Below are 16,010 nucleotides of genomic sequence, written 5' to 3' on the forward strand. Positions count from 1 at the left end.
TCAAACTTATTCAATATGACAAGGACAATTTCTGAGCAAACTCCAAGGCATTGTGTGTGTGTGTGTGTGTGTGTGTGCGTGCGTGCGTGCGTGCGTGCGTGCGTGCGTGCGTGCGTGCGTGTGTGTGTGTGTGTGTGTGTGTGTGTGTGTGTGTGTGTGTGTGGATTTAACTGCTCCGACCTAGACAAAAGTGCTTGGTTTTATTCTCTCTTATCATTTTCAACAAAGCATTTCGAAACCGACATAATCAAAATCTGATCTTATCATCACTTGGTAGATCAAATGTCTATCTGCCCCCCTAGGTGTTAATGATCCTCTTATTTTTTATGTCTTTAATGGCTATCAAAACATAATCCTAGGTACTTGAAAACACAGAATCTTTCTATTGACCTTTTATATTACATCGGATTATATTTTTCTTCTATATATTAGCCTTCTCCCACCTTTTTAGCCTGTCTGAACAACATTACTGTCTGTTTGTTGATAGGTAAATGGTAAATGATAAATAAATAAACAAATAAGCTAAGTAAGTTCCACTCTTATTTCAGCAGCCAAAAATAAAATAATATAAAAAATAAAAAGAGTTGATTGGTGCAGACAGCTACACCTACATCATTGACGTAAATGTACGCACTTGATTATATTCACGAATTTAGGGGCGGATTTATTCCGTAACGTCAGACAGACACAGGCACAGAGCTCAACCAACACCGCAGTAGAAGAAGAAGAGTTTAACACGTGCTCTTGGTTAACGGCGGTACACACAACTTTATCCCACTTTAAAAAAAACCAACTTAAAATCTTACGATGCCAGCCCAAATCATCTGCGGGAAATCGATCTCAGCGTAAGCTATTTTCTTTTTAACATTTTTCATGTTACATTTTTATGTTTTATGTTCACACTGAATTAGAAAGCAATAATATTTAGAGATTTCCTGTTATTTGTTGTTGGTGGTGGTGTTTTTTTTTTTTACACCGCTCAGATTTGTAGTTGTTTTAAGGGAACATTTGTGACACGAATTGAACTCTGAACTATTGTGAAATGCACTGTAGGTTTTTGATCGCATTTATCGATTATGTTAAAGTCTGAAAGAGTATTATGTAAACCAGGACACACTCTCATATACTGTTTATATATGTAATATGTTCAATGAGACCAGACATCACATGATCTCCAACTGACCCTTATTACTCCTGAAAGAATGATCAGCCATTTAGTTAACTTGCAGTGCACACATGAACGTTTTTATACCTTTTAAAATGTTTCTTATTTACTCGTATGGCTAATTTAGGTAACATGATTATGTAATAGATTCAGTCTTTTTAACCTACTCGCAGAGGTTCCTTGTAATTTACATTAGTAATTTTTACTCTTGTTTGAAGATGTATTCTAATTTAAACAATCATTTTAACACAATAAGTTTAAAAAATTGAAATAAAAATATATTTCCCAAACTGAAAAGTGAGCGTTTCAATTTAGCAAAAAAATTAAATATTGAGCAAGTATATAAACTGTTCAAAATGGTCTCCTTGCCTTACTCTGATTAACAATGATAAGCTTATAATATAATTTGAGCAATATTGTGATTTTACTATAGTTTATACTTTACCTCATGTAAACACAATACTTCTGATTAAGCTAATACTTGTAACAACCATAATCATTTTATAACGTGGTGTATGCAGATTTTAATCACAAAAACTGGCATGTAAACACTTAAATCACATTTATTCCAAAGTGCGCATGTGCATTTTTGTGGTGCTGAAGGAACTGAGTTCATGTTCACAATGTTGCACAACATATGCAGTATATTGATAGTTGAAATCATTGAAATGGAGATATTTTAGGCACTTCACCTGAACGAATGAATGAGGCCGCATACCAAAGAACCAGCAATAAATCTGTGCACTGGAAGAGCTTGGCTATTAGCATGCATACTGTATGCGAGTTCATCATATGTTCTGTACATTGGTGGATGTGAATAATGAAATCTAAGCAAGCCAAAGGCGACAAGGAACCCCCACTCCATTAGGGCACAGAAATAAAAAAACTAAAAAAAAAACTGGGAGAAGCCAGGCTCAGTCAGGAGAACTGTTCTCCTCTGGCCTAAAAGAACACTGTGTGAAAAGTAGATTGGGATAAGTCACATGGGCATTAGGCAAAAATAATTAATGCAATCAGGGCTGTAGCTATGGAATCCTGGGCCACCTGAAAAACATTGATGTGCGACCCCAACGCCCTCCACTCATATCATATATGGTAACGGTAGGCCTATAAGATATGGGCATGAAGGCTCACATCTGGTGCCATGTGCCTAATAAGGATTTCTTACAAAATAACAACAGACTTATAAATAAATGCAAATAAAGGTTATTGCTTTTACTTATTTTATATAAATGTATATAGTCTACAAAGTTGATTATAAATATTAAATCAAAGCAATGGCATTAAGCAATTAATAACTTCTTATTGTTTAAAGTCATCAAGCAATTATGGAGGACAAACTAATAAAATAACAACAAAAGACAAGAAATTAGCCTTATAAAATGGTAAAATATAGCTTTTTAAAGTACTAGGCACACCAGCAATATAACAGGCTTATAAAATGTCTTTCCATGCAGTCTGATGTCTAAAAGCTGAGATAAATATTCAGAAATAAAAAATTATACAGTCAAATGTTAAATAAAACCACGCAAGTTTCTCATTGTCTTCAGTTTTATGAAGATAATGTGCTACTGTTTTATTAAAATGCTTGTAATCAGACTAATTACTTTTTTATTGATTACATGTTGTTCTCAGAATGGCAGTAAATCATTCATAATTCATTGATTCTCCCTACTACTTTATCTTTAATAATGTCCTTTCTTAAAAGCCTACTGCTTATATTTGTTCAGAATGTCTTCCAGGATTGTGGAATTGCACAGACAGACCTGCCACTAGTCATGTGTCTATCACTGAAAACCGACTCGCACTGCATTTCATCACTGGATCGACAGAAATCATTTAACTTTTAAAAGGGATAGTAAAATTGTCATCACTTACTCACCCTCAAGTTGTTCCAAACCTGTATGAGTTTCTTTCTTCTGTTGAACACAAAATAAATTGAAGAATGTTGGTAACCATTATTTTATTTTTTCTTACTATGGAAGTCAATAGCTGCCATCAAATGTTTGATTACCAACATTCTTTAAAAAAAAAAAAAAAAATCTTGTTCAACAGAAGAAAGAAACTTATACATGTTCAGAACAACTTGAGGGTAAGTATTGACTAAATGTTGAGTGAATGAACTGTCCCTTTAAGAAGTTTTCATTACATTACATAATTAACTATTGACAAAAACATTCATTATTTTTGGCTTTTATCTTTCAAACACACTTCAATTACTTTTACCCCTAGAATTACTGAGATTATAAATTAGGTCAATTATAAAATTAAGTCAACAGTAATACTAATAAATATAGCTGCAAGCAGCAATACAGGGGCCAAGCGCAACAGAAGTAAACAGGGAAGCTAGCAGCAGACCAACTGCAAAAATGAGTAAAGACATTTGGAGACAATTTTAAGCAAAAATGTTGAAACCCCACATTAATACATTGATTTGCATAGAGCCAATGTCATAGTTTAGTTTAATTATAGTGCCACCAAGAGGCACAATCCTACCATTTTTTTTATGTGTCCTTGGAGTGAGCCCATAGATGTGTGTGAATTTTGGTGAAAAATCTCATTTCGTTTTGGAGTTATAGACATTTATATGAAAAAACACATAAAAAATTACTGACACCTGACTTGGATTGGATTTAACTACCTCTTACTATCAATATTTTGACATTTGATCTTTGATATGGCTTGGCACCGAACGGCGATACTTTTATGGTATCGAACGAAAAACGATTTATCTTTAGGGGCCAAATTTCGGTTCCAAAAGCCAAGCGGCTGTGTCTGTGTGAGCCTGTAGCATACTTGCATGTAAGGACCTAAAGCACCGGCAAATGACTGTCCAACACCACGTGACGGGAAGGATTTCTGAAGTTACTCGCAGTCACACAACACAAGTGTTGTTGTTTTTTCTCATGTGTTCTACCGCGTCGTTTTACAATGCCAAAGAGGTCTAAAGTGTGGCTACATCGCATCTGCACTAAAATCGAGCTGCACAGTTTACACAGGATTTGCCACTTGCACAATCGAGGCAGTGTCGTATCGTCACTAAAGTTTATGTTTTGCATTTATTTTTAAGTCTTGCCAGTGTTCAAACCGCTCCGCACACACACACACACACACACACACAGGCCATCTCACAAAAAGCTTGCGAGTACAAATTGCGCTGAAATGGTCAAATACACACAAATGTATGTACTAAATTACTGTCTTGACGAGTATGCACGTAAACCCCGTCGTGACTTGCGAGTGAACATTTGTGCAACTGCATGTAACCGTATCCGTGTTCGCTCTTGAAGTGACAGCAGTCGAATAAACTGCTGTCTCTGAGTTTCTCTTTGTCTTGTGTTGTTAACCATTATGACACTCACTGCTCTTGAAGGACTAACTTATGCAACCTTAAGTGTAAGGACTAATTTAATTTATTCAGGGAAGACCAATATTAATTTACATTAGATTCCTTATTAAATGTCTTTAGTATTTCTTACCTCAATACTAATGTTAGACCTACCTGAAAATTTGTCTTTAAAAACAAAAATGCACTGCATGATCAAATATTTAGGTGAGATAATTATATACATTTATATGACAAGAGTCACCAAAGGGGGGATTCCCCCATTGTCAGAAATAAAATTCAGGCCCTGAATAAATGTCTGTAAAATTCCCTATAAATAATTCTACATGATAAAAAGAAGGCTTCAAATAGATCAGTATCGGTGATCGTATGGGCAGATACTGCTTCCTGTGATCGACGATCGTGATTGGCTCCAAAAATCCTGATATCATGTACACTACATAATGTTACATTAAGCACCAAAACTTCAAAGGAATTATATTTGAAACTAGACTTCTGAGTAATACTGAAGATATTATTATAAATTACAGCAACCCCTCCCCCTCTACCTTTCAGACACGGCTCGTGTTTATAACAATGATCTTGGGGAGTGGACTCATTTAAAGTAATGTAGTCGTCAGGTTTTAGCCAGGTTTCTGTCAAACACAGCACCTCTAGATTATTATCTGTAATGATATCATTAACAGTAAGCGCTTTTGGGGAAAGGGATCGAATATTCAGCAACTCAAGCTTTATCAATTGTTCATCTGTATTATATCTGTTGTTTATTTGTTGGACATCATTTTAATTTTTACTGTTGAATGGTTTTGATGTTTTTTTGCATTTACTAATTCGGGGAACAGACACAGTCTCTATATGATAATATCTAGGTGAAAGAGTCTCTATGTGCTGGGATTTATCTGACTCCGGTGACGTGAGACAGCTAGCAGACGGTCGGTTTAGCCAGTTTGTCTGCTTCCTGACCTGGGCCCTAGTGAGTCAAGGTTTAGCTCTAAGACTGTGCCAAATTACTAGAGAGAAGAGCGGAACCACCCCTATGTTATTTTGCGGACACCACTTAGACAACCAGCCATTGAGTGATGATAGTCTGCTAACTATTTCATCACTCCTTTTAACAGGGAGCGGTCCAGAACAATAAACAGCCTCTGACATCGTACTAGCGAGTTCACACACCTCTTTAATGTTAATTTTGGTGATCTTCGACTGGCGAAGTCGAACATCATTAGTGCCGCCGTGAATTATAATCGTAGAGAATTTACGATTAGCTTTAGCCAGCACTTGTCTCTATTTTCACGTTCCGTGTAATAGAATCGCCAATGACTAGGGCACTTTCAACAGGATACTCAGTGGGTGCTTCACTGAGATGGGAGAACCTGTTTGATGTTCTAACCGGAACAGAAAAGCGTTTTTTAGAAAAGCGTTTTTTAGATCCGCGACTGTCGTCTCACTGTCACCCAGTTTCCCTGCTGCGGGGGCCCTGCAGCCAGAACCAAAGAATATACAGAGTTCACTAAGCTATTCGCATCCAAATCAGTGTCTAAAGCTGTTACATCCTCACTACTCTCAGATAAAGTATGGATGCGTGTTTCTAATTCTGAAATCTTCTCTGTCAGCCTAACTATCTCCTTACATTTATCACATGTGAAGCCCTGTTCGCCAACAGAGAAGCCTATACTAAACATGCAGCATGCAGTGCAAGTGACAATGACAGGAGATGACATGACTTACCGCAGGGGTGTCCAAACTGTTTTTAAAGGGGGCCGGATTTTATATTGTCGACATACCCGGGGGCCGGTCCCTTTTCTATTATATATATATATTATATTTATGACATGTTTTGTTTCTTTGAAACATGACATATTTGACAAAAGCTTGAGCTGACAGTAGAGTAGCTTGAGATTGGACACAGGAAATGTATAGATATTTAACAATATCTGTAAAACTTTCATCAACCAAAAAGTTTTAATGGTTGAAATTTTAATATTATTACGGAGTTAGAACTCTATTCTTATTTAAATTTAATAAGTGCTCTATTTAGATCACCACAGGTATAACCACACTACAAAACATGCTTTTCTGACTTGGTATTTCTGTCTTTTTTCCAGTCCAAATATCTAAATTTTTTTAAATCAAGATGCTTTTACTAAGGAAAATTACATATTTTTTCTTGATTCCTGGGGGGAAATGAATTGAGTTTTTGCTTGAAACAAACTAAATTATCTCCCAATGGATTTGGAATCTTTAATCATCCTTAAAGATTCCAAACAGAAACATTGTTGCGCAGAGCACAAGCAGCGCTGTATCGTTCCGCTTTGGGCGCTGTTTCCCTGGCCTAAAGTGTAGTACTGCCACCTTGCGGTGACATCGTGAAACTGCATGATTTGTAAATGATCCGTGGCGGGCCACATGTAATACATTTTAATAGACGCGCTGCGGGCCGTTTGAAATTCATCCCCGGGCCGCATTTGGCCCGTGGGCCGGACTTTGAACACCCCTGACTTACCGTGTTTGTTGATTAATCCAACTTACCACAGTTGTTTGCTGGACACTATTTACTAATCCAACTCACCACGGTTGTTTAATGAACTCAGAAAACAGGAGACCCGGGTGCAGAGATGACAAGCTAACAGGCTAGGGAAATGCTAACGTGTGATGGTGATTTAGATTAAAAGCTAGCGATGTCAAATTTAACATGATAGGCAATATTTAAACAATGTATGGTGGTGATGAGTAAGTTATATTTAGCAGTAGAACAAAGAAAATATATCAAAATAGAGATTTAAAAGCAAGACTGTACAGAGCTACAAACAAGGCAGGAGGCAGACAGGAGCAATCGATCAGGAGCAATCGATCAGGCAGGTGCTTGGCCCCTAATAACAAATAAAAAGTTGTAGGTTCTCTGATGTCCGTTAATGTTCAAATGACATGTATGTAAACATTTAGCCTTATGTGATGCATGTACAATAAAACAATGCCTACATCTTCTAAATATTTTTTTGTAATGTATACAATTTGATGAGCTCAATTAGGTTTTTATTTTCATGAATTGGAATGTTTGCAAAGGCTTGTGGGTCAGGGCTCACCATCAATGTTATATGTTTATTATATTTTATTATTATTCATGTAATCAGTGATTTATAATGTATCGAGTCAATGATTCAATGACCCATCATTCTTGAATTAATCACCCATTTGATTGAATGAATTACTGTGACTCATTTAGACTGTCAGTAGGTGCAAGTGATTTAGTTTCATATTTAAAAGTATCATTGATTCCCCCCAACATTTCATATTTGTATATTCAAAAAATATCAGGGTTCCCACGCTACTTGAAAGTTCTTGAATTTCAGACACATGGATTCAAGGCCTGGAAAGTACTTGAAAACAAACAAAGGTCCTTGAAAGTGCTTGAATTAAGCATGAACTGCATTTTGTTAGAGTAGCATGGTGCTATTACAAAAATTGGCCTTCATGCGCAACCAAAGCCAGAACAAAACAGCGTTATGGGAGGAAGCTATTTCAATATATTTCTGCTGTTCCGCGCCATCTACTGTCAAAAGCCCTATTCAGATGGTAATTGTTTCTCGTGGGGTCGTAAGGTATTTTCATCATTGACAGGGGCTAGTCAGTGATTTTATTGCCGCCCGAATCCAGAATGTCAGTGTTTTTCTCCCACCACCCGTGTAAAAATCCCCGGCCGAATTACCTCCTGTTTTTAGACAAACACCAAGGACGTGTGGTAATTTAATTGCTGTCCGAATCCACATCTCTGAGTTTTCAAGATGAGATCACTTCAAAATTCACTGTTTATATCCTTTTTGGCCAATGCAGGCCACCGTACGGTTGCACTTTGCTGTAATTTGGATGCATTTTAAATATCTAGACTTTCATCTCTGAAATGCTGGCAAGTATTTACAAGAGCAATATTTCATCACCGCTCAAAAAATAAAAAGAAGAAAAGCACGTAAATATTTTAAATGGGCCGTTATAACGACAGCGATTATATATGTTCAATATATGTGCAGGTCTTAAAAGCCTTCAAATTGATTTTTAAAAAGGTACATGTACAGGTGATTTAATAAATAATTTTGCATATTTTTAATGCCTAACTATTAACTTGTCCATATCTTTTCATTTAATTGGAAAATTCAAGTATACAATTTTATCTCTATATTTTTATGTTTTAATTAAGTAATGATTTATAAAAAAAGAAAACTAAAACTAGTGTGAAATAAATGTTAAAAGCAGGAATAAGAGCTGCAAACTGCATCTTGTACACCAGCCTCTTTCCTCATTGGATTTTGTAAAATTGGAAATTTTTCTTCATTAGAAATTGTATTTTAGTCGTCAGTATACGCCTTAGCGCTACTGCATTAATGATAGACACGGGTACAGTAGGTATTTGATATATTGGCAGTAACACACCCACCTTTATCGTATTTATTGTGCTTGATTTAAAATAAAAGGTGCTTTAAAAAGTCCTTGAAAGTCCTTGAATCTGGTGTTCATGAAAGAGTGGGAACCCTGAAATGTTTAAAACATTAATTTCATAACATTATTTATGCAGCTGTAATGTTCAGTGTAAATGCATTCATGCCACCTCCCACCTCCGAGCTTCACTAAACAGCCTGTGTAAATGCATCTAAATTCCTCTTCTTCTGCAGTGAAGATGTTTTTTGTTGTTGATACTGATAGTCATTTATTTCATATTATTGGTAACAGTCCTATAGTGTCTTACTATTTTCATTGAATTTATTGATACAATTTAAGATTTTGACATGAAAGACACATTTAATAAGTCTGGGACAAAATTGCCCTTTATAAAGGTTAAAAAGATTCCCTGGAAATCAATTATCACAAATATGCAGAATTAAGTGAGTTAAATCTGATAGAGCATATTACGCTTCAGAATAAATTACATTTACACAATTACAATTATTTTCTTTCCAGACAAGTAACTTTTTTTTACTCTGGCAAGTGAATGACCGATTTACTTGTCTGAAGGGTAAGCATATGACAAGGCTTAAAGGGTTAGTTCACCCAAAAATGAAAATTCTGTCATTAATTACTTACCCTCATGTCGTTCGACACCCGTAAGACCTCCGTTCATCTTCGGAACAGAAATGAAGATATTTTAGTTGAAATCTGATGGCTCTGAAAGGCCTCCATTGGTACAATGGCACTTTACACTCTCAAGACCCTTAAAAGGTACTAAAGACGTCGTTACAAAGTCCTTCTCACTACAGTGGTTCTACAATAACTTTATGAATCGCCGAGATTAGTTTTTGTGCGCAAAAAAACCCTAAATAACGACTTGCATAGTGATGACGATTTCAAAACAAGGCATCATGAAGCTTTGAAGCGTTATGAATCAGTGAGCCGAATCATGATTCGGATCGCGTGTCAAACTGCTGAAATTTGGCGATTCAAACCGCTGATTCGACTCGCTGATTCATAACGCTTCGAAGCTTCATGATGCCTTGTCGACGTCTTTAGTACCTTTTAAGGGTCTTGAGAGTGTAAAGTGCCATTGTGTCAATGGAGGCCTTTCAGAGCCATCAGATTTAAACTAAAATATCTTCATTTCTGTTGCGAAGATGAACGGAGGTCTTACGGGTGTCGAACGACATGAGGGTAAGTAATTAATGACAGAATTTTCATTTTTGTGTGAACTAACCCTTTAATGTTGTAGCGAATTAGCTCAAAAGGGAAATTATTAATTATGAATAATTGGGTCAGTTAATCGGATTTAAAATTGATAACTTGATGTAGCTAAATTAATATTACATTCAATTAATCAGTTTGTCCAGCGAACACTCAGCATTGATTATTTATTAATTCTAAGAAAAGGGTATTTTTCATGGCCAGAATAAAGAATCTTATCTATTAATATTGTGTTGCCGGTTTGTTTATTAGCAAATCTGTCGTGTGTTGACGTGCTGTGCTAAGTGTTTTTTTTTCTGGCTATGTGTTTAAACAACAGACTAGAGTCATTGAGTCTCTTAAGACGTTTTTAAAAATATTTTGTTTAAAATTATTTATTTGCGTTTTTTTCATGTGTATGTTGCGCAGATATTGTAACTGGTCTAAACTCTGACTAAAGTGTATTTTATCCGTGTCTGCCGTGTCTTGTTTGGTCTAAAACTGATGTAAATGGTAAAATCTATTGTAGTCATTAATGTATTATTTTAATTTCGTTTCTTGTACTTGATGCAAATCGTTTCTGTATTGACGCATCACTTCTTATAACGTTCATCTCGTGCTTGATCGATTTAAATGATTTCATCAACTTTATCTTTTTCTTTTGAGCTCTGACAGATGTCATGTGTCTTGATGTCAACTGTGTCTAAAATGCTGGGAAAGAGAGAGTCAATAGTTTGTTACAACATTGAGTTCTTCTAAGCTATCTGGGATGCTGAGGAGATTAAATTGATCAGAAAGATTATTTCTAAAGCAATCTTTAGTGGTAGGAGATAAATCATACAGGATTTATTATTTACACTATATAATGTTACATTAAAGGGTTAGTTCACCCAAAAATGAAATTTATTCCATTAATGACTTACCCCAATGTTGTTCCACACCCGTAAGACCTCCGTTCATCCTCGGAACACAGTTTAAAGGTCCCGTTCTTCGTGTTTTTTTGAAGCTTTGATTGTGTTTACAGTGTGCAATATAACATGTGTTCATGTTTCGCGTGAAAAAAAAACACAGTATTTTTCACACAATTTACTTATCTGTGTACCGCTGTTTCCACTGTCCTAAAAACGGCTGGTGATTTCCCTGTTCTATAAAGTCCCTCCTTCAGAAATACGTAACGAGTTCTGATTGTGCCAGCGCTTACCGTGTTGTAATTCGACCACAGCTTAGCGCACGTGCCAGCAGTTCCTGTGTTGTGATTCGACAGCAGCTTAGCGCATGTTGGAAAGGTCACGCCTCTTAACGTAGAGATGTATGCGTTCAATAATCTCTACAGCGTCCCTGGGAAAGCCAAACAAAGGTGATTTGACTCCTGGATGAAAATAACAGCGTCTCGACGACATGGCGATAAACACACTCAACGCAACAGTTCCTTTTCTCCACGCGACCGTCCGCTTCTCCACGTGGGACAGCAACAAGACCGCGCCCCCTTTTTCGCGTTTCTTTGTGGGCGGAGGTTAGTCTGTTCTACTGCTCTACTGACGTAATTAAAGAAGGAAGTACCAGGATGTAGTCCAAGCCAGCCGTTCGCTGTAGGCTTTGAAAGGGAACTTCTGTTAAATAAAATATCTCGCTTGGCATTGAACTTTGAGCTTTATAATTTTACAGGTATTATTTATGCTCTAACAGCAACATTACACACTAACTAAAGTTTGAACAATGGGATCATGCGGAATGGGACCTTTAAGATATTTTAGATTTAGTCCAAGGGCTTTCAGTCCTTTGAATGTAAGTGTAAGCACACTTTGCTGTCCACGTCCAGAAAGGTAATGAAAACATCATCAAAGTAGTCCATATATGACATAATTTGGTTAGTTAGACTCTTTTGAAGCGTCAACAATACATTTTGGTCCAAAAATAACAAAAACTAAGACTTTATTAAGCATTGTCTTCTCTTCCGGTTTAGTTTGAATCCGCGTTCACGTGCCACAGTGACGCTGCTGACGTAAGACGCTGTGACGTGTTATCTGGTATCTGCTATCGCACCAGATAACACGTCACAGCGTCTTACGTCAGCAGCGTCACTGTGGCGCGTGAACGCGGATTCAAACTAAACCAGAAGAGAAGACAATGCTTAAAAAAGTCTTAGTTCAAAAGAGTCTAACTGTGTGCCTACACTTACATTCAAAGGACTGAAAGCCCTCGGACTAAATCTAAAATATCTTAAACTGTGTTCCGAGGATGAACGGAGGTCTTACGGGTGTGGAACAACATTGGGGTGAGTCATTTATGGAAGAAATTTCATTTTTGGGTGAACTAACCCTTTAAGCACCAACACTTCAAAGGAATTAGACTTAAATAGACTTCTCAGTAATACTGAAGATAAGATCTACTATTCTTAACTAACATAAAATGTATGATTTAAAGGCTTTGGAGAGAGAGCAGCTAGACCTTTTGAATCTGAACGTGTGTGTCTGTGGGACTGTGTAGTAGACGTGCCGGTAAACGGTAATACGATATACCGCAATAATGAACATGCACAATATTGTTATCGTGGGCACTTCAAAATACCGTGAATAATTATTTATTACGAATTATTCAGATTTTTAGAATGAATTTTAAGAATACTTTACCCATCAACCGTTTAAAATGAAAAACATGTCAAAGAGGAACGCGCACTGATGTAAATAGACCGTGCATGAGCCGAGCACATGGCGGAATGAGGAGACACATTCTTCGACAGCAGAGGGCGCTGACGGAACAGCAGAAATGCAGCCGTTTCCCCAGTAATTACATAACCTAATACATAATACTTAAAGACTTAAGGCTATTAATTTTCAAACTTGCATTTTATATTTTAAAGGGGTCATAGAATGACATTTTTGTACAAGTTAACATGATTCTTTAGTGTCTAAATGAAAAGTTTGTAATATACTTTAATTAAAAATTATCATTAGTATTGTAAGAAAACACTCAATTTACCTGGTCAAAACCAGCTCAGTTTTCAGCAAGTCATTTCAGTGTATGTGACTTTAAATGATAATGAGCTTTGCTCACCCCGCCCCCTCTGCTCTGTGGGGCGTTCGGTTCGACCCGACACAACAACACAACACACGTGGAGTGTTGCCTTAACAACATTTGAGGGTATATTTTTGAGAAATAATGGCAACGGGAGTCTCTGAAGACACATCTGAGCAACCTTATCATTTTGAACCGGAGTCGGACCAGGAACAGATGACGAACGTTTCTGAATGGTTGGTTAACGTTATGTCACTTTGATCTATCTTTGTACTGGCAGAGTAGTGTAGTTGCTATGTGTTTACTGATGTGTTAGTTCATTGACAGACTGATGTTATGTTATAAGATTTTTTTTTTTTACATTACTTCTTAATCAGTAACAGACACCGTTATAAACCATGTACAAAAGTAAGCTTAGTGTAGTGTTACCACGTTAACTTTATCACCCGAGTACACAGTTTGTAATAACAAACATAACGCGTTGTTCATTATAAACGTGAGATTATGAATTATATTGAGAACGTCATACACAGAAAGCATGCCGTAATGTAACTTACCCTGTAAACTTTAGCCTCATTCATCGTGAAGCGTGCAAGCGATTTGCAAAGATTAATATAAAGGTTAATAAAACGTTACACTCACATCTTCGATCTTCCTGAGGTGCAGCAGGAACACGATCCTTTTTTCAAGAGCAGCTTATTAGCAAAACCTGCTTTATACTGACGCTCGTTTATAAAGCAGTCTGCTGAGAAATGATTGCGCAAACATTGACGTTGATCGGGGGGAATACTCCCTTCTAAAACAAAACTCAGCACTGCAGCCACTGGGTCTTCCGCGGTTCGGATTTAGGAACATCAAAATGACTGCTGTGTTCGTTATTACACCCAACAACACAACACCACAATCGCTTAGACGCCATTCTGCTCCAGAGTATCAACAACGGCGGACTGATGACAGCTCGCTCAGGGCGGGTCTGTGTTGAAACGCTGCTGTCAATCAACAATCTTAGGAGGGGTGTACACCGTGTAACGTCACACGATCAGACGGCTCGATTTGAGACAGGGGAAAATATATAAGGAGATTAAAAAAAAACACTGGATGTATTTTTTATCATTATAGGATGGTTGTGTACAGGCACTGCCAACACACATTTCCGTATAATCAACTTGTAAAAGTGCATGTACCATTCTATGACCCCTTTAATCTGGACTAAATTACATGCCCTAGATATTGTTTGAATATGTTCTGACTGTTGTTCAATCACACACTTTACAAGGCTCCAGTATTTAACATTAGTGCCTTCATTAACAAACTGACAATGAAAAATACTTCTAAAGCATGTATTAATCTTAGTTAAATGTACATTTCAGCATACCTATTGTTCTTTATAATTCTTTTGCACTTTAATCTGTTTTAAATATTTGTTTACTTTATACATTTTTGTGTATTGCTTTATTGTATTTAAATGTTTGGTTCTTTTGTTATAAGAAAGTGATTTAACCTGTTATAGTATGACAACACTTTTTTTGCAACTTATTTCAATATCGTGATAATACCATATACCGTGATAAAAGCTTCAGCAATTAATCGCAACATGAAAATTTGATACCGGCACATGACTACTGTGTAGCTTGCTTTGTTGCACATTGGCTTGCATAACTCATTTTGAATCCTTATTTTTCTCCAGTCAGGTCAGAGAAAGGCTGAAGAAAGAGGTGGAAAGCATGAGGATGACTCATCCCAATTTCAAACCAGGCCTTGTGGTGTTACAGGTTAGTGGTATCAAGTTACCTGTTTAAATGTTGAATGTCACAATATGTGTTTTATGGCCTTATTTCAGTGACTTAAAGGTAGGGTAGGTAAGAATGATCTAAGGCTGCGTTCACACGATTTTTTGAAAAAATGCGATTTTTTTGAAAGGCCGTTCACATTTCCAATTAAATGCGACCTTTTGTGATCTCCTGTGTGAACGTGAAATGACCCAGAAGTGACCCGCATGCGCAGAAGAGTACTCAACGGTCAACGACGTCACTTGTTGTTTACGGGAGTAGCCAAATATGGGTGTCAGCATTGGAGTTCGTTTAGCTTTATTAAAGTTATTTTCGCAACAGAGCCAGCACCATTACAACCTTCTCATGTTAAGAAGAAAATTAAAAAAGAGGAGGAGAGCAAGGTTTTTGGCCATGGCGTTTTGTGGAGCAGTGGTAGCAACGTCGGTACATAGTTGTTTATCTTCTCATTCCCGCCTACTTCAACGTACAATGATGACATTTGTTGTGTATCAACGACGTGCGGGTCGGATACATGTGACCTGGCAGTTCAGACTGAAGACGCATTTCAAAAGATCGGATATGTATCGGATTTGGACCACATACCCAAGTGGCCTGGGTCGCATTTGAAAAGATCGGATCTGTGTCGTTCAGACTGTCATGAAAAGATCAGATACAGGTCGCATATGGGAAAAAAAATCGGAATTGGGTCGTTTCAGCCTGCAGTGTGAACGCAGCCTAAAACACTTTTGTCCAAATTTGTTTAAACTTTATATGTCAATACATAATTCAAATTGAAGTACTCTGAAAAAGAGAGTATAAAAATTGAGTGACTCTAGACTTTTTAATCTGCAATAAACACCGCTCATTATTTTCGTTCGGGCCGAAACAAGTGATTGGCTTGGGCGACTGTCACTCTCTCTCGCTACCATGGCTACCACCGCTTTTGCTACAGGATCTGCCCACATGCGCGCACCCCAGTGTTGCCAAGTCGGGCTGCTTCAAACACTGTTGCCGCGGGCTGTTTTTCATGTCCGCGGGTTGAAGCGACCCCAATTATGTGATATTTTGC

The 16,010-nt window shown here is 37.1% G+C and overlaps 1 protein-coding gene across 3 annotated transcripts in view; it reads left to right on the forward strand.

The window, feature by feature from the left end:
• The first annotated feature begins 666 nt into the window (after positions 1-666).
• mthfd1b (methylenetetrahydrofolate dehydrogenase (NADP+ dependent) 1b) overlaps positions 667-16,010 on the forward strand; it is a 58,126-nt gene continuing 42,782 nt past the window's right edge. For all 3 annotated transcript variants that reach the window (XM_079833901.1, XM_079833903.1, XM_079833902.1), the window contains exons 1-2: positions 667-845; positions 14,857-14,941. In XM_079833901.1, the coding sequence (XP_079690027.1) occupies positions 808-845; positions 14,857-14,941 (123 nt within the window). In that variant the 5' untranslated portion in view covers positions 667-807. The remainder of the gene's footprint in view (positions 846-14,856; positions 14,942-16,010) is intronic.

The sequence above is a fragment of the Gobio gobio genome, assembly GCF_949357685.1.
Source record: "Gobio gobio genome assembly, chromosome: 13".
Taxonomy (NCBI): Eukaryota; Metazoa; Chordata; class Actinopteri; order Cypriniformes; family Gobionidae; genus Gobio; species Gobio gobio.